Source organism: Lissotriton vulgaris, chromosome 4_1, assembly GCF_964263255.1.
Source record: "Lissotriton vulgaris chromosome 4_1, aLisVul1.2, whole genome shotgun sequence".
Classification (NCBI taxonomy): domain Eukaryota; kingdom Metazoa; phylum Chordata; class Amphibia; order Caudata; family Salamandridae; genus Lissotriton; species Lissotriton vulgaris.
The window spans coordinates 1,941,440,642-1,941,454,668 of NC_141691.1; the positions used below are offsets into that span (position 1 = coordinate 1,941,440,642).

At 47.2% G+C, this 14,027-nt stretch overlaps 1 protein-coding gene across 1 annotated transcript in view; it reads right to left on the reverse strand.

Annotated features, from left to right (window-relative positions):
* Positions 1–14,027, reverse strand: part of COL22A1 (collagen type XXII alpha 1 chain) — a 994,625-nt gene that overhangs the window by 347,971 nt on the left and 632,627 nt on the right. The window contains exons 16-17 of the mRNA XM_086966258.1: positions 4,601–4,654; positions 77–121 (exon numbers count right to left, since the gene is read on the reverse strand). Of these exons, the coding sequence (XP_086822384.1) occupies positions 77–121; positions 4,601–4,654 (99 nt within the window). The remainder of the gene's footprint in view (positions 1–76; positions 122–4,600; positions 4,655–14,027) is intronic.

Here is a 14,027-nt window from a genome sequence, read left to right on the forward strand (position 1 = left end):
CCATTCTGACTGTTCATAGCGTATAAGTACAGAGCATAAAAACACAATTAAAAAAAAAATTCAAACTTCCTCCTACCTTATCCCCACGGACTCCTTTCATGCCAGTCTCTCCTTGTAAACCCTATGGACAAGGAAAAAAGGTAAGTCTTTATGGTATATGGGTTAGAATTGAACGGTTGCCTTTTGCTAAGGGTGTAACTCAAGTTCTTCATGAATGTGAAGGAGGGTACAATACATGACACACTGAAACAGGTAAATGAGCATCTTTGGGTTTTACTCAACTTATTCCAAGTACAACACGTTCAGAATGAGGGGGACCTCCTGATAGGCAAAGGCCTGCATTTGTGTGTTCAAAAGCACTCTATGAATGGGTTTTTGAATAGCTTGTATGTCAGAAATTCAAACAATATTACAAGGCTTTGGTAGCAATAATATCAACCACCAAAATATTGTAGAGATAAACATATACAGATAAGTATAAATCTACTAGCCTTGACTTCAGATCTAGATTACCCGAAAAACTGTTTCTCATGCCAGCTCCCCCATCAACAGTTCTCCTGTCCAACTTGCCAACAGTCTGCTATACTTGCTGCCTGTCTACCTTCTGCCCTCAGTTTGAGCCTCCTCTACTTGTTATTGCTCTGTTTTTCCTTTTCTGCTGAGTTTTTTGCTTTCTTATTTGCCTTTTGCTGCTCGTTTTCCTGTTCTCTGGTTTGCTGTCTTCTGCTCTGTTTTTCCTTTTCTGCTCGCTGTTCTGCCCCCCCCATTTTGCCTATTCTACTAGTTTTACTCTGTTTTGCCTTTTCTGCTTGTTTTTCTGCCCTCTGTTTAGCCTTTTCCTCCTCTTTTTTCTGTCCCCTGTTTGGCCTTTTTCTGCTCATTTCTCTGTCCTCTGTTTTGCCCTCTTCTGCTCTATTTTGCCTTTTCAGCTAATTTTTCGGCCATCTATTTTGCCTTTCTTCTATCTGATTCACCTTTTTCTGCTTGTTTCTTCCCTCTTTCTGCCGTTTTCCCAAGATCAGGCTCTTCGGCGTAGACCTATCAGCCCAGCACCCACCTACCACCAGGGATGACAGTGCCACACTCTACAAATGCTGATTGATTTATATATCTCACCAAGGTACACACATGTGGAGTTAAGTATAGTAAACCTTAGCTTACCTAGATAAACTTACCTTGTTGATATTCTTTTCATCTACACTTAGCTTATTGATAATATATTTGTAGAACAATATTTAAAACTCGATGATCTGGCACAGACTCTATGAATGTTTTTCTGGGCACTTCTTTCTTCATATGTCCAAGACGTTATAGCTAAAGTTATTCCAGACTTAGCTATTATATGTGGGCTGAATACTGCCTTTCAATAGACATCAAGATATCATAACATACCTTACTGTTCTCTTTAAAACTTATAATTAGCTTGATATTGGCAAATAGCTGATAAAATATGACCACGTTTGTCATCGATGCTTGGATTTTCAAAACTATGTGTTTGTATCTTTTAAAGAAGAAATTTGAAGGCCTAGTAAAATTCACTAACACAGGCATTGCTATTTCGGCAATATTTTCAGATAGCTTGTCTAATTTAATTACAATTATGAAAATGGTTGCTGTGTTCTTGAAGCATTTCCTTTAATGTTCCTCCATAATTTTACATCCAACAATTTAGGACAAATTTTCCCCAATATCATCGATCAGGTGTTATCATTGTGTGCTGAGTTTCATCTATAATCAAAGCAATGGGCATTAACACAATTGCTGTGCCAATTAGGGGTGGGACAAGACCTTTTTTTATTTGCAGGTGCCACACTGTTCCCTCTGCTTCTGCTGGTTTTCGCATCCACCTGCACCAAAGTTTAAAATATTGGAAGTGCAGGCTGAACAGCTAATTGACAAGAATTCCTCATTCTGTGCAGTAAGGAATGCATAAAACAAGGAATTCTTGTTCTATCCAGCTGGGTCATGTTATGAACCCCAATGTACACCAATCTAGGCCTAGGTAGCTACACGACCTTTTACCTACATCTGTCCTACCTTGCTCTGCATAACTGTTCTAGAACTGACCTTTTACCTAGTTATGTGCTGAATGCATGTCGATCAGTTTTGTCCAAAACTTGCCTGTTTTATTATCCATGAGAATGCCTAGAATCATATCTTAATCCCATGCCCAGGACGTACACAGCAGGATTACGATATTCTGTATAATAACTGCACAAACGTCACAGCTATTGTCATCCTTGGACGACAGGTCCTTTACACATAATGGCAAACCATTACTTATTTAGGTAGAAACCCTGAGGGTACCTTTTGGGTATAAGAAAGCTACATCTTCACTGGGGAACCAGAGGAGAAGCTTCCATGCTGACACAATACACTGAGATTCCTGCATGCAAAAACTCCAGCACGCAGTGGTCTGAAATCGCTTGCGGGGTGTCCAACTCGAGACCAAGACAGGATACTTCGTTATCTCCCACCAGGTAATGGGGTTGGCTCTTTCCTAGGAGATTCTTTTCTTTACACCCACATACATGATATGTATAATTAGGTACACTTAGGTAGGGTTTGCATCTTAGGGTCTGGTGGCTCAGTGGACTAATGCATCCACTGCAGGGACCTGTGTTAGACCTCCTGGGCACAGGTTCAAATCGCGGCGGGTCCACTCAGCCTTTCATCCATCTGAGGTTGATAAAATGAGCATCATTGAGTTGGGTAACTATAAACATCTGTTATTCAGCGCCAAGAGACATTGTTGAGTTGTACGTGCGCTTTACAACTACACATGATATGTCATGTTGATTACTGCCATGTATCTATATGCCTGCATATCTTCACTGTTTTAGTGCCATGGTAGAATTCTACCTTTTATTTACTCCGTTGGTGGTGGTTATCTTCTACATCTGTTTCTGTCTAATGATTGTCACAGCAAACATGTTTTATACTAGAATGACGCTGGTTCAATAAATGCTTATTGAAAACTTCCCCATAGTTTATTCTGTGAATCTCTCTGAGACTAACTGAGCACGTTTCCTGGGCGAAAAGCGCTGTACTTTTTTCTACGATGCCTGAGGGATCAAGGGTTGTCATGTTAAATATTTGCCAGAAACTATTCGCTTCTTGGTGAGCTAGCTGGTCTACAGGCTAACACATCCTTTGGGAATGTCTAGAATCAGTCGGGACACCAATCCCTTAGTTTATGTTATCTAAACATGCAGATCCTATATAGATTTGTAGGAACTACATGACAGTCAGAAGCTGGACAAAGTAATAACCTTAATGGTAACTGTAATAAAAATAATTACCGCCTAACTGATGACAGTGCATCAAAGCAAGTATCCCAGCAGGGGACAGGGCGATCCGGGCATCAGGCTTTTCCCCAGAAGGCTGGAAGGATGGGGCCGGTTTTGTTACTGGGAGCCGGTTTTGTAGCAGTGCTGCAATATCGGCTCACAGTAACAAAAGCCGCAAGAAAGCATTTGTAGCCTCCCAAGGACATGCAGTGCTTCCACAGGGGCTGGTATGAGAAAACTGCCAGGACTGCTTTGGGTTCCCAGCCCGGCCCTGGCAGGGGAACCTGTGCTTGGTGCTTGCCTTGTAGAGTGTCAGGCGAACCATGCAGGGGGGGGCTGCACACAGTATGTCCTGCTGGTGGAATTTCATTTCAAAGGCACTGTTAAGGGTCAAGGCAATGCATTTACCTTAATGCAATTATTGTTAGGGCAAATACATTGACTGGCCCTTGACAGTGCTCTGAAAAGGAACTGTGCTTTCTATTTTTTTGGTTCTGCAGAGCAGTGGTGTAAACTTGATTCCACCCTGAAAATCAGGGAAAACCAAGTAAATTAACCTAAATATTTCACCCACCCCATCTGCAGAATCAGTTTGATCAGTTTTCATCTACTTGTATGATTCCAGTTTTTAAGCTGTGTTTGTATTTCATAGCGTGCAGTCCCTTGTGTGGAAGATGCCCCCTGTCTATTTAATATACTTATGTGGGCCACAAAATAAATCAATTATCCAGGCGGTTGAAAACAAAAAACTAAATAAAAAGAAAACAAAAATAATAATGCTGTATTATGTAACTTACAGTATTCCAGACCTTGGTAAAAGGTACTCAACAAAAACATAAAAAGTACCGTTTCCCTTTTATTGTTAAAGAGGCAACAAGTAGTAGATGGAAACAAACTGTGAACTGACAGGGGAATTAAAGGGGCAAAATAAAGAAACTGAAAGGTTAATGAGCTACTGAAGTTAATAGGAAAGGGGGCATCTGAAATACAGTGGGAGTGATGAAAGGAGAAAGAGGACAGGGAGCTTTCCATGGAAAGTTGGAAGGTAAATCAGTTTGTGAGTGTTGAGAAAGTTTGTGAGTGTTTAAGTTGACTCAGTTTGAGAGTGTTGAGTCCGTTTGGGAGTGATGAGTCAGTTTGGGAGTGATTAGTCAGTCCATACGTGTTAGGTCAATTCATTAGTGCAGCTGGTTTGCCTCGATTTCATTGGTCCAGTACAATCCTCATATTTAAAGACTGGATCAGCTTAACCTGCTCATGAAAGATTTACTTGCAAGAAAAACAAAGAAATGAGCTGTGTGATGACTTACTGGTGCTCCAAGATGACCTGGTGGTCCTCGCGGCCCTTGAGGTCCCACAATACCCTACAGAGAAACATAAAAACATCATTGTTAAAAAAAAATTACAAACTTTTTGCAAAAAAGATAAGCCAAACAAATATGGTTAACATTCTGTTGTTCTTAAAATTAGGACATTAAATTATTTTGAAACTTTCACAGAATGACACTGGATGTCGATTGAAGAACTGTTTTTATTTCTGAGTTAAATTATGCAAATTGTGCACACTCCAATACAGTGTTAAGACTAATAATCCGGTGAAGTGAAGTTAAAAGAACACATTATCACACTGATGGGCAGTCTTGGACACTAATTCATCACCATGTTTATTTCATGCCTGTCTTCATATAAGTATATTGCCAACCATTAATTGTGTTAAACAAAGGCCCTCACTGAAGGGTCCCCCCAAACATTTTGCCTACCTACTCCTCTTGTCGCTGAATTATTTTTGTTGGCCTTAGGACTCTGAGCACTTTACCACTGCTGAACAGTGCAAAAATGCATGTGAAACTCCACTAAACATGGTCACATTGGTGTTTTCACAACTGGCATATTTAATCTACTTGTAAGTAATAATAATAATAAGCAGGTATTTGTAGAGTGCAAACTAATCACCCCTAAGGGTCTCAAGGCGCCGGGGGCCGTTGGGAAGATTAAGCAAGCTACTGCCCAGAGTCACATGGTGCTGGCCTGACCTGCCACGGGCGATCGAGCCGTGAGCCCCGTGTTTCAGAGTCAGCCGCCCTGGCCTCTTCCCCACACCACTTCCTTCTTTAAAAGTCACTTGTAAAGTGGTGTATCAAATTCCCACGGCCTGTAGATTAAATGCTACTAGTGGGCCTGCAGTACTGATTGAGCCACCCACATAAGTAGCCCTTGAAACATGTTTCAGGCCTGTCATGGCAGAGCCTGTGTGTGTAGTTTTACTGCCACTTTGACTTGGCATTTAGAACCCATTGCCAAGCCTTGAACTCTACTTTTATTACACTTTGGTCACCTTTATGGTAGGCCCTAGATAGCCCATAGGTCATGGTGCAGTGTAAATAAAAGATAGAAGGACCAAGTTACTTACCTTCGGTAATGATGTATCTGTAAGAGACATGTTAGATCTGGGGGTCTCTAGATGGCAATGGTATTCACCTTCATCCAAATAGGGACCCTTACTTCTAAGTCAGGGTAAGGGGATAACACTCCTTAATAACCCCTGCTCACCCCCTTGGTAGCTTAGCACGAGCAGACAGGCTTATCTCAGAGGCAGTGTGTTAACCATTTCTGAATATACACAGTAATACAGTGAAAACTCTACAGATGGACACAACACAGGTTTTATAAAAATACGTATTTTTTATATAGACTTAACACAAGACCACGAACGGCAAAAATCCAAAAAACTACACTTAAGATTACTTAAAAGATGATTAAAGTTGCTTAGTTCAAGTTGATGATAAATGCGACAAAGTTCTCAACAAAGTACCTGGATGCGTAACGCAAAGTAAACAAAAGGCTCGCAAAAGGGGAGATGTGTCAGTTCCGTGATCGGGGGGAGATGATCCGTCGTGCCACAATGCTTGCGCAGAGTAGGGGATGCGTTGTGATCCGTACCGGTGTGGAGGTGATGCGTAGATTCTCTGCCTGCGGGCCCGTTGCGGTGCGTAAGATGGCACCTTGATGGGAAGCGATGATCCGGTTGCGATGCGAGGAGATGGTGCCCTTGATGCGGTGCTGCGATGACGATGCGATGACGCCCTGGCAGCCATGCAAGGCCTCTGTACTTTGGAGCTGCGACAGGCCCTGCGACACGTTTCTCTGGTGATGTGATGGCGACTCTCACTATGGTGTCACGCTTCTCCGGTGACAGCAGGCAGCTTCCATGAATACACGCTTCCAGGGAGATGCAGCGAAGGCTCGCTTCTACGGTGATGCGATGAATTCAGCTGCGCCGGCGACACGCTTCTTCCCAATGCGTCGCGCTTTCAGCTCCCTGCGGCAAGCAAGTGTCTAGAGTCAGAATTCCCAGCAAGGAAATTCACTGGAGGTGAAGCCTTTTGTCCCTGAGACTTCAGGAGGCAAGCACAGGTCAAGCCCTTGGAGAATATTCTGTAGATGAAAGACCTTTACAAAGTTCCTTCTCCTTTCCCTTGGCAATGAAGCAACCACTGCAGGCCTACCCAGCAAACAGCACACTGGCAGAGGGGCAGTATAACTCCTGCAGCTTCCTTGTTCTTCTCCTTGGCAGAAAGGTTTCTTGTCCAGAAGTGATCTAATTTCTTGGGATCAGGGTCCCAATATTTATACCCCAAAATCCTTTGTTCTCTGAAGGCAGAGAGGCCTCTGCTAGTCCAAACCAGTTCCTGAGCACTTTGTTTACATGACTCTCTTCTTCCTTTCACTGTGCAGGGCAGAGACATCAGCCGCCCTACAGGAGGTGAAGCCAGCACAGGGGAGGGATGATACAGCTCTGGAGCACTCTGTTGACATAATTCCTCCTTTCCTTTCACAGTTCAGGGCAGAGACACCAGACAAGCCACAGAAGGTGGAGCCAGCATTGTAGCAGGAGGGTCCAGCCCTATTCAGGTTCCAGGTGCAACTCCTCTCACCCATCTCCCAGATGCAGATCTCTCTATTCACCGCCGGGCTGCCCCAGCCTGTCTCCTGGAATCCCCCAGCCCTGTCACTCACAAACCCAGACAAGGAATACACAACCCAGCAGAGGCAGACCTGGATAGTTAGGCAAGAAAATACCTACTTTCTAAAAGTGGTATTTTCAAACACAGAATATTAAAACCAACTTTACTAAAATATGTATTTCAGGCATACTAAATTCGAATTTCTACCAGGTTCCCTGAGTCAGTTAGAATTATAAGAATGTGATAATGTAACTGCCTATTGTGGCCTATGGAGAACAGGTAGCCTTCAATAGTGAAAAATGAAAATGGCTGTAATTCACTATTAAAACATGCTAAACACATCAGAGCATGTCCTACCCTATACTTACAATGCACTCTGCCCTTGGACCTACAATAGGGGTGTCTAACATGAAGCAAAGGGAAAGTTTAGGGACTGGCAAGTGGGTGCACTTGGCCAAGTCGACATGGCAGTGCTAGACTGCACACAGGCCTTGCAATGGCAGGCCTGATGCACACTTTACAAGCTGCTTCTGAGGGTGGCACAATCAGTGCTGCAAGCCCACTAGCATCATTTGATTTACAATCCCTGGGCACACATGGTGCACTGCACTAGGGGCTGACAGATAAATAAAATAACCCAATCATGGAATAACCAATTAGTACATACATTTAACATAGGGAGCACTTGCACTGTGGCACTGATTAGCAGTGGCACAGTGCCCAAAGCATAAAACCAGTAAAAACATATCAAAACAGAGGAGGCAATCCATCAAAAATGGAAGGGAGACTCATGCCAATGATGTCAAGTCTAACAAGACATATGTAGTTATAGATTGCGTACCTTAGAATTACCCCCAAGAGTCAGACTGGATCCAGAGAATTTTTCTGTGGCAGTACCCCTGCGTATCGGTAGGTGGCATCAGTCAACTCCACGTCGGTTGTCAGCGTCATGGTCGCTGGGATGACGTTGCGTTGTCTACTTAGACCCTGCCCCTGTGTGCTGACGTCAGTTCTGCCACGGCTTTCAAAGCCAGAAGCACAGTGCCATGCAAGACACTGACCAATGGTGCACATAACTAGGGCCCTAGAAGTGAGTCCCTATTCCTAGAAGTCAGTTCGCAGAATGGGGAGGATGGGTGAGGCGGTAAGAAATCTATAACTACATCTGTCTCTAACAGATACATCATTACCGAAGGTAGGTAACGTGTTCATCTGAATGAGACCGTAGTTATAGATTCTTCACCTTAGAATCGATACCCCAGCAATAGATCTTGATGCATAGGACAACACATCGAGAGATGGAACATTTGTGCAAGGCCTGACCTTTCTTGGTGCCCGCATAACCCACGAAGAGTTGATCGGTCACCCCGAATTCTTTAGTGCAGTTAAGGTAGAAGTACAGCACATGTTTTGGGTCCAGACGGTGGAGTCTCTCCTCCATTTTGGAAATGTGAGGAGAAAAAGAAGAAGGTGGTCAATGTGATGGTCTGACCTATGTGTAAAGAGGTAACCACTTTGGGCAGAAAAGTGGGCCTTAGTGCAAAGGACCACTTTGTCCGGATCGGACAAAGCAGTCATTAAAGAAAGAAGACCAAGTGGACAATTATGTAGTGGCTCAAAGAGAGAACACATAAGTACAAGATTCAGGTCCCACTGGAGCATTACGAAAGGAGAAGAAGGAAAAGGTGAGTAAGGTCTTTCAGAAATCTGTTTACAATAGTGGACTTGAAAAGAGAAGGCTGATCAGGAAAGCGAAGAAAGGCCGAAATAGCCGAAAGATAAGAGTGCCCAAAGCAGAGCCCTGCTGGTCCAAAGAAAGAATGAGGAGGAGAACCTCTGAAAGGGGGTGCCTTTGCTGTGCACCATGCCACAGATTTGTTCCATCTACAGATGTATACTGTCTTAGTGGAGGGATGCCTGGCTGCAAAGATAACGTCACTTACTTCTGGAGGAAGGTCGAAAGCTGTCAACTGTCACCGCTCAATTTCTATACAAGGAGGTGGAGGCTAGACAGGTTGGGGTGGAGAACTGTTCCCTGCTGCTGTGACTGAAGATCCTCTCGAAGAGGCAGTTTGATCAGAGGATCGATGCCCATGCTCAAGAGCTCGGGTACCAGACTCTTCGTGCCCAGTATGGAGCCACATGAATGAGTAGGGCCTGGTCGTGCTTGAGCTTCTTCAGCACTCTGGGTAGAAGTGGTACAAGCAGAAAGCCGTACAGGAGGCCGCATTTCCATTCATAATGAAAGGCGTCACCGAGCAATTGCCGCCTTGGAAACTCCAATGTGCAGAATGGCTGACATTGCAATTCTCTTCAGTGGCAAATAGATCAAACCAAGGTTCTCCACACTGCTGAAAGAGATTTTGTTCCACCCCGAGTGAAGACGCCATTCGTGATCCATCATGCACTTGCGGCTGAGATCATCCTCTCTGGCATTCGTTGAACCCACGTGGTGTGGAACCACCACAGAAACTCACAACAACTTCAGAGCCGCTCCCAACTCCCACCACCAACTCATCAGAAAAACGAGGAAAAAAGCGGTTGAAGACAGAATCTCCACACACGCACACAACAGCAAAGATCTCTTCAACATCATCAAGGAGTTCGCCCAACCCGCCAGCGAGTCGACTGACATCCCTCCCTCACAAGACCTCTGCGACAAACTCAGCACCTTCACTCGCACCCTACTGGACACAGGAGAAACATTAGCCCTCATTCTCCTCGGCCTCTCAGCGGCATTCAACACATTCTTCGACGGCACCCTAGTACGCAGACTCCACGACGCAGGGATCCAGGGATCCAGGACAAGGCCCTCGACTGCATTAGCTCCTTCATCTCTGGCAGATCGTAGTGGGTCAGATTCCCCCTTCCCCTGCGGACCCCACACCAACCACCTGCGGAGTCCCCCAGGGGTCCTCCCTCAGCCTGACGCCTTTCAACGTCTACATGGCTCTGCTCCCCCCATCGTCAGAACCTACGGACTCAACATTGTGTCATACCCGGACGACACCCAACTCATCCTTTCCCTATCCAACCGACCCAACACCACCAGACACAACTTCCAAGAAGGCATGGAAGCTGGCATCAAATGGAAGAAAAACAGCTGCCTACAGCTTAATACCAACAAGACAGAAGTACTCATCATGGGCCCAAACCCCGCGCCTAGAGCGGCACCTGGTGGCCCCCAGCCCTCGGAAACCCACCCACCACCACTGACCATGCATGCAACCTGGGAATCATCCTGGACTCCGAGCTCAAAATGGACTGCCAGATCAACTCAGTCTCATCCTCCTGCTTCCATCCCCTCCACCTCCTACGTAAGACCTTAAAATGGATCCCCCGTGAACACAGAAAGACTGTCACGCACGCCCTGGTCATCAGCAGACTCAACTACGGCAACGCACTCTACGCCGGAATCAACAAAAACCTCACCCGCAAGCTACAGACCGTCCAGAATGCCGCCGCAAGAGTGGTCCTCAACCTGCCAAAAAACTGCCACATCTTCCAGCATCTGTGCACACTCCACTGGCTCCCCATTGAGACAAGAATCACCTTCAGGATACTCACCCAGGCACACACGGCCTTACACGACATCGGACCAGCATACCTGAACAGCTGACTCAAATTCCACGCACCCCGAAGGACCCTACGATTAGCCCAGCTCTCATACGCCGTGGTCCCAAGCACCTGAAAAAAAGATCGGGAGACCAATCCTTCTCCTTCCTTGCGGCCAAGGCCTGGAACGCCCTTCTGCTCCACCTCAGACAAACAACATTGCTCCCCATCTTCGTAAAAGATCTCAAGACCTGGCTCTTTGACTGACCCCTTCCTTGATGGACCAGAACCTGCAACTCCACCCCCAGAGCCTTAAGACCCTTACGAGTGAGTAGTCAAGTCACGGTTAACACACACCTGACTGATTGACTGATGTGCCCTGATGTTCCAACTATGTCCAAAGGCGAAGAGCCTCTTGACATAGGGTCCATGACCCCACCCCGCCCTGTTTGTTGCAGTACCACATGACGGTGGTGTTGTCCCTAAACACCTGCACTACTCTCCCTTTGACAGAATGAAGGAATGCCTTCTGTGCAAGAAGAATCGCCCGGAGCTCCAGAAGGTTTATCTTTTGCCCAGACTTCGCCGGAGACCAAAGACCCCTGATCTCCACCTCCCCCATGTGGCCGCCCCATCCCAGGAGTGACGCATCCGTCACCATTGTGAACTCTGGTTGGGAAAAGGAGAGGGATCTGCCGCTGGCCCAATCTTGGTTCGTTAGCCACCACTGCAACTGACTCGCAGTCCCCTCTGAGATCTGGATGACATCAGGAAGATTTCCCTGATGCTGCTCCCACTTGAACTTCAGGTTCCACTGCAGAGCTTGCATATGCCATCTGGCATGATCTACCAGCAGGATGCAGGAGGCCATGAAGCCTAGCTGCCTCAGAGTCATTCTCACCGAAATCCAGGATAGAGGCTGAAAGATCGATATCATAACCCGAATATCTTGGCCTCGCTGTTCGGGAGGATACGCCCAAAACTGTGCTGTATCCAGAACTCCTCCGATGAAAAGGTGCTTCTGAGAGAGAATCAGGTGCGACTTCGGCATGTTGATAGTTAGCACCAGTGAATGCAGGTGGTCCACCTCATCCTGGAGGTGGGAGACAACAGCCTGGGACGATCCTCCTTCAACAGCCAGTCGTCAAGATAGGAGAAGACTGGAAACCCTGATCTGGGCAGATGAGCTGCAACCACCGCCATCACTTTCGTGAACTCCCTAGGAGTGCTGGTAAAGCCAAAGGGGAGCATGGTAGACTGAAAATGCTCGTGGCCTACCTTGAACCGAAGGTAACTCCGGTGGGCAGGCAAGACAGGGATATGAAAATAAGCATCCTGCAAGTCCAACGCTACCATCCAGTCTCCAGGGTTGAGGGCAAACAGGACCTTAGCCAAAGATTAGCATTGTGAACTTCTCCTTCTGGAGGAAGCGGTTGATGTCCCTGAAGTCTAAGATAGAACACATGCCTTTGTCCTTCTTGGGTACCAGGAATTAGTGGGAGTAGCAACCACTACCTACTTCTGGCACAGAGACTCGTTTGATAGCTCACTCGGTCAAGAGAGCTGTATCTTCCTGGCAGAGGAGGGCCAAGTGATCCTCCGACATGCATTGGAGTGTTGGTGGCATGGAGGGAAGAGTACTCTCATAGGAAGGTTTGGAGGCTGCAGCAGGGGGGCATTGGTGGACTGGCCTGCCTGGCGGCCCCCAGACCCGTGACACGGAGTCTCATGTCCCTGGCCACGCATAAGCTGGGCAGCCTGTGCGACCCTGTGCCTCTGGGTGGAACGTGGTGGGGCAACCCTTCCATAGCCATGAAAGGGGTGAATGGAAGGCTGCATGGGACGAGAAGTTGCTGCAAGGCCCAAGGATCTACCCAGTGAGTCAGCGGTATCCAGCCCACAGCAACAGCATGGGTGAGCATGACCCAGGCCTCCTCCAGGCACTGTGGCAGGACTTGCGCAAGAGTATCCCACACTGTGTGTGTTTATAACACAGCTGTCAGAAGAAAACATCTTCTTCCCAAGATGGTCCAGCTTCTTGGATTCTCTCCCTGGGGGAGTGGTAGGGAACATGCCTTTTGAGGATGAGGTTTGTACCACCAAGCTCTCAGGGTTAGGGTGTTGAGAGAGGAAAAATGGGTTGTCTGGGGCCGGGTGGTGGTGTCGGGCAATCATCCTGTCAACAGGAGCCCCTGTGCTTGGACCAAGTGCCCAGATGGACGTCAGTGTGAGCCTCATTAAAAGGTAGCAGGGGTTCCAAAGAGGCTGCTGCTGGCTGAAGCACCTCAGTCAGGAGGTTGGTCCTTACAGCCACCATAGGAAGCTGAAGACCCAAGGCCTTAGCCGCTTTACGCAACACCATAGCATAGAAAGCCCCCTCCTCCATAGCCACAGAAGGGGGAGGAGGCATACCAAGGTCTGGGGAGGTATCCAGACCACTGGCATCATGCAACTCCTCTTGCCAGGCTGGCTCCTCAAGTTGGTCTGCTACAGGGTCAACTGACCCCTCCCTGTCCTCCCCACCCTTCTCTGGCTGCCATTAAGGGCGATAGGGAACACCAGGGATGAACAGTGGTACAAAAGTACCCTATTGCACTGGTACTGATGTCGGACGACATCAGTCCAGCACCGGCTCCAAGACAGGGGTGAATCTTGAGTCGATGCCGGTTGGGGGCACAACTGGCACTGGGGCGCTGTCACTGGAATCGGTGCTCCGGATCTAGGTATGGATCCTTGGGGGCCCTCCGGCGCCAAGGCCTGAGCCGCTGGCATCAAAGGCCCAGGGCCCCCAGCTGAGTCTGTGGGGCCCGAAGGCGCACCAGCGGTGTTGGGCCTCCCAAAATCTGCTATAGAGCACTTTGTAAAAGGCACGAAGTTGGGCACAGGAAGCTACGGCTCTGGGACAGGGAGAGAAGCACAGATCCATCACAGCGGGCTCCGAAGATGGAGGGCGAGAAGGTGAAGAGCAATGATGCTTCTTCGCCTTCTTCTTGTGCTTAGACTTACCGAAGGAGTGCAAAGCCTTCGAGGAGGAATGGTGATAACTCTGTGACCGTTCCTGCGACCTCCCTCTCTATAGGGACCTCTAGCGACATGGAGCAGACTGCCGGGCCTCCAAAAACTTTCAGGACCGCTCCAGCAAAGACCTTGAGTTTGTGGCCCGGTAGTTAGAACATGACTTCGGATCTTGGGTGCGCTCCAGGCACCAATGGCACAC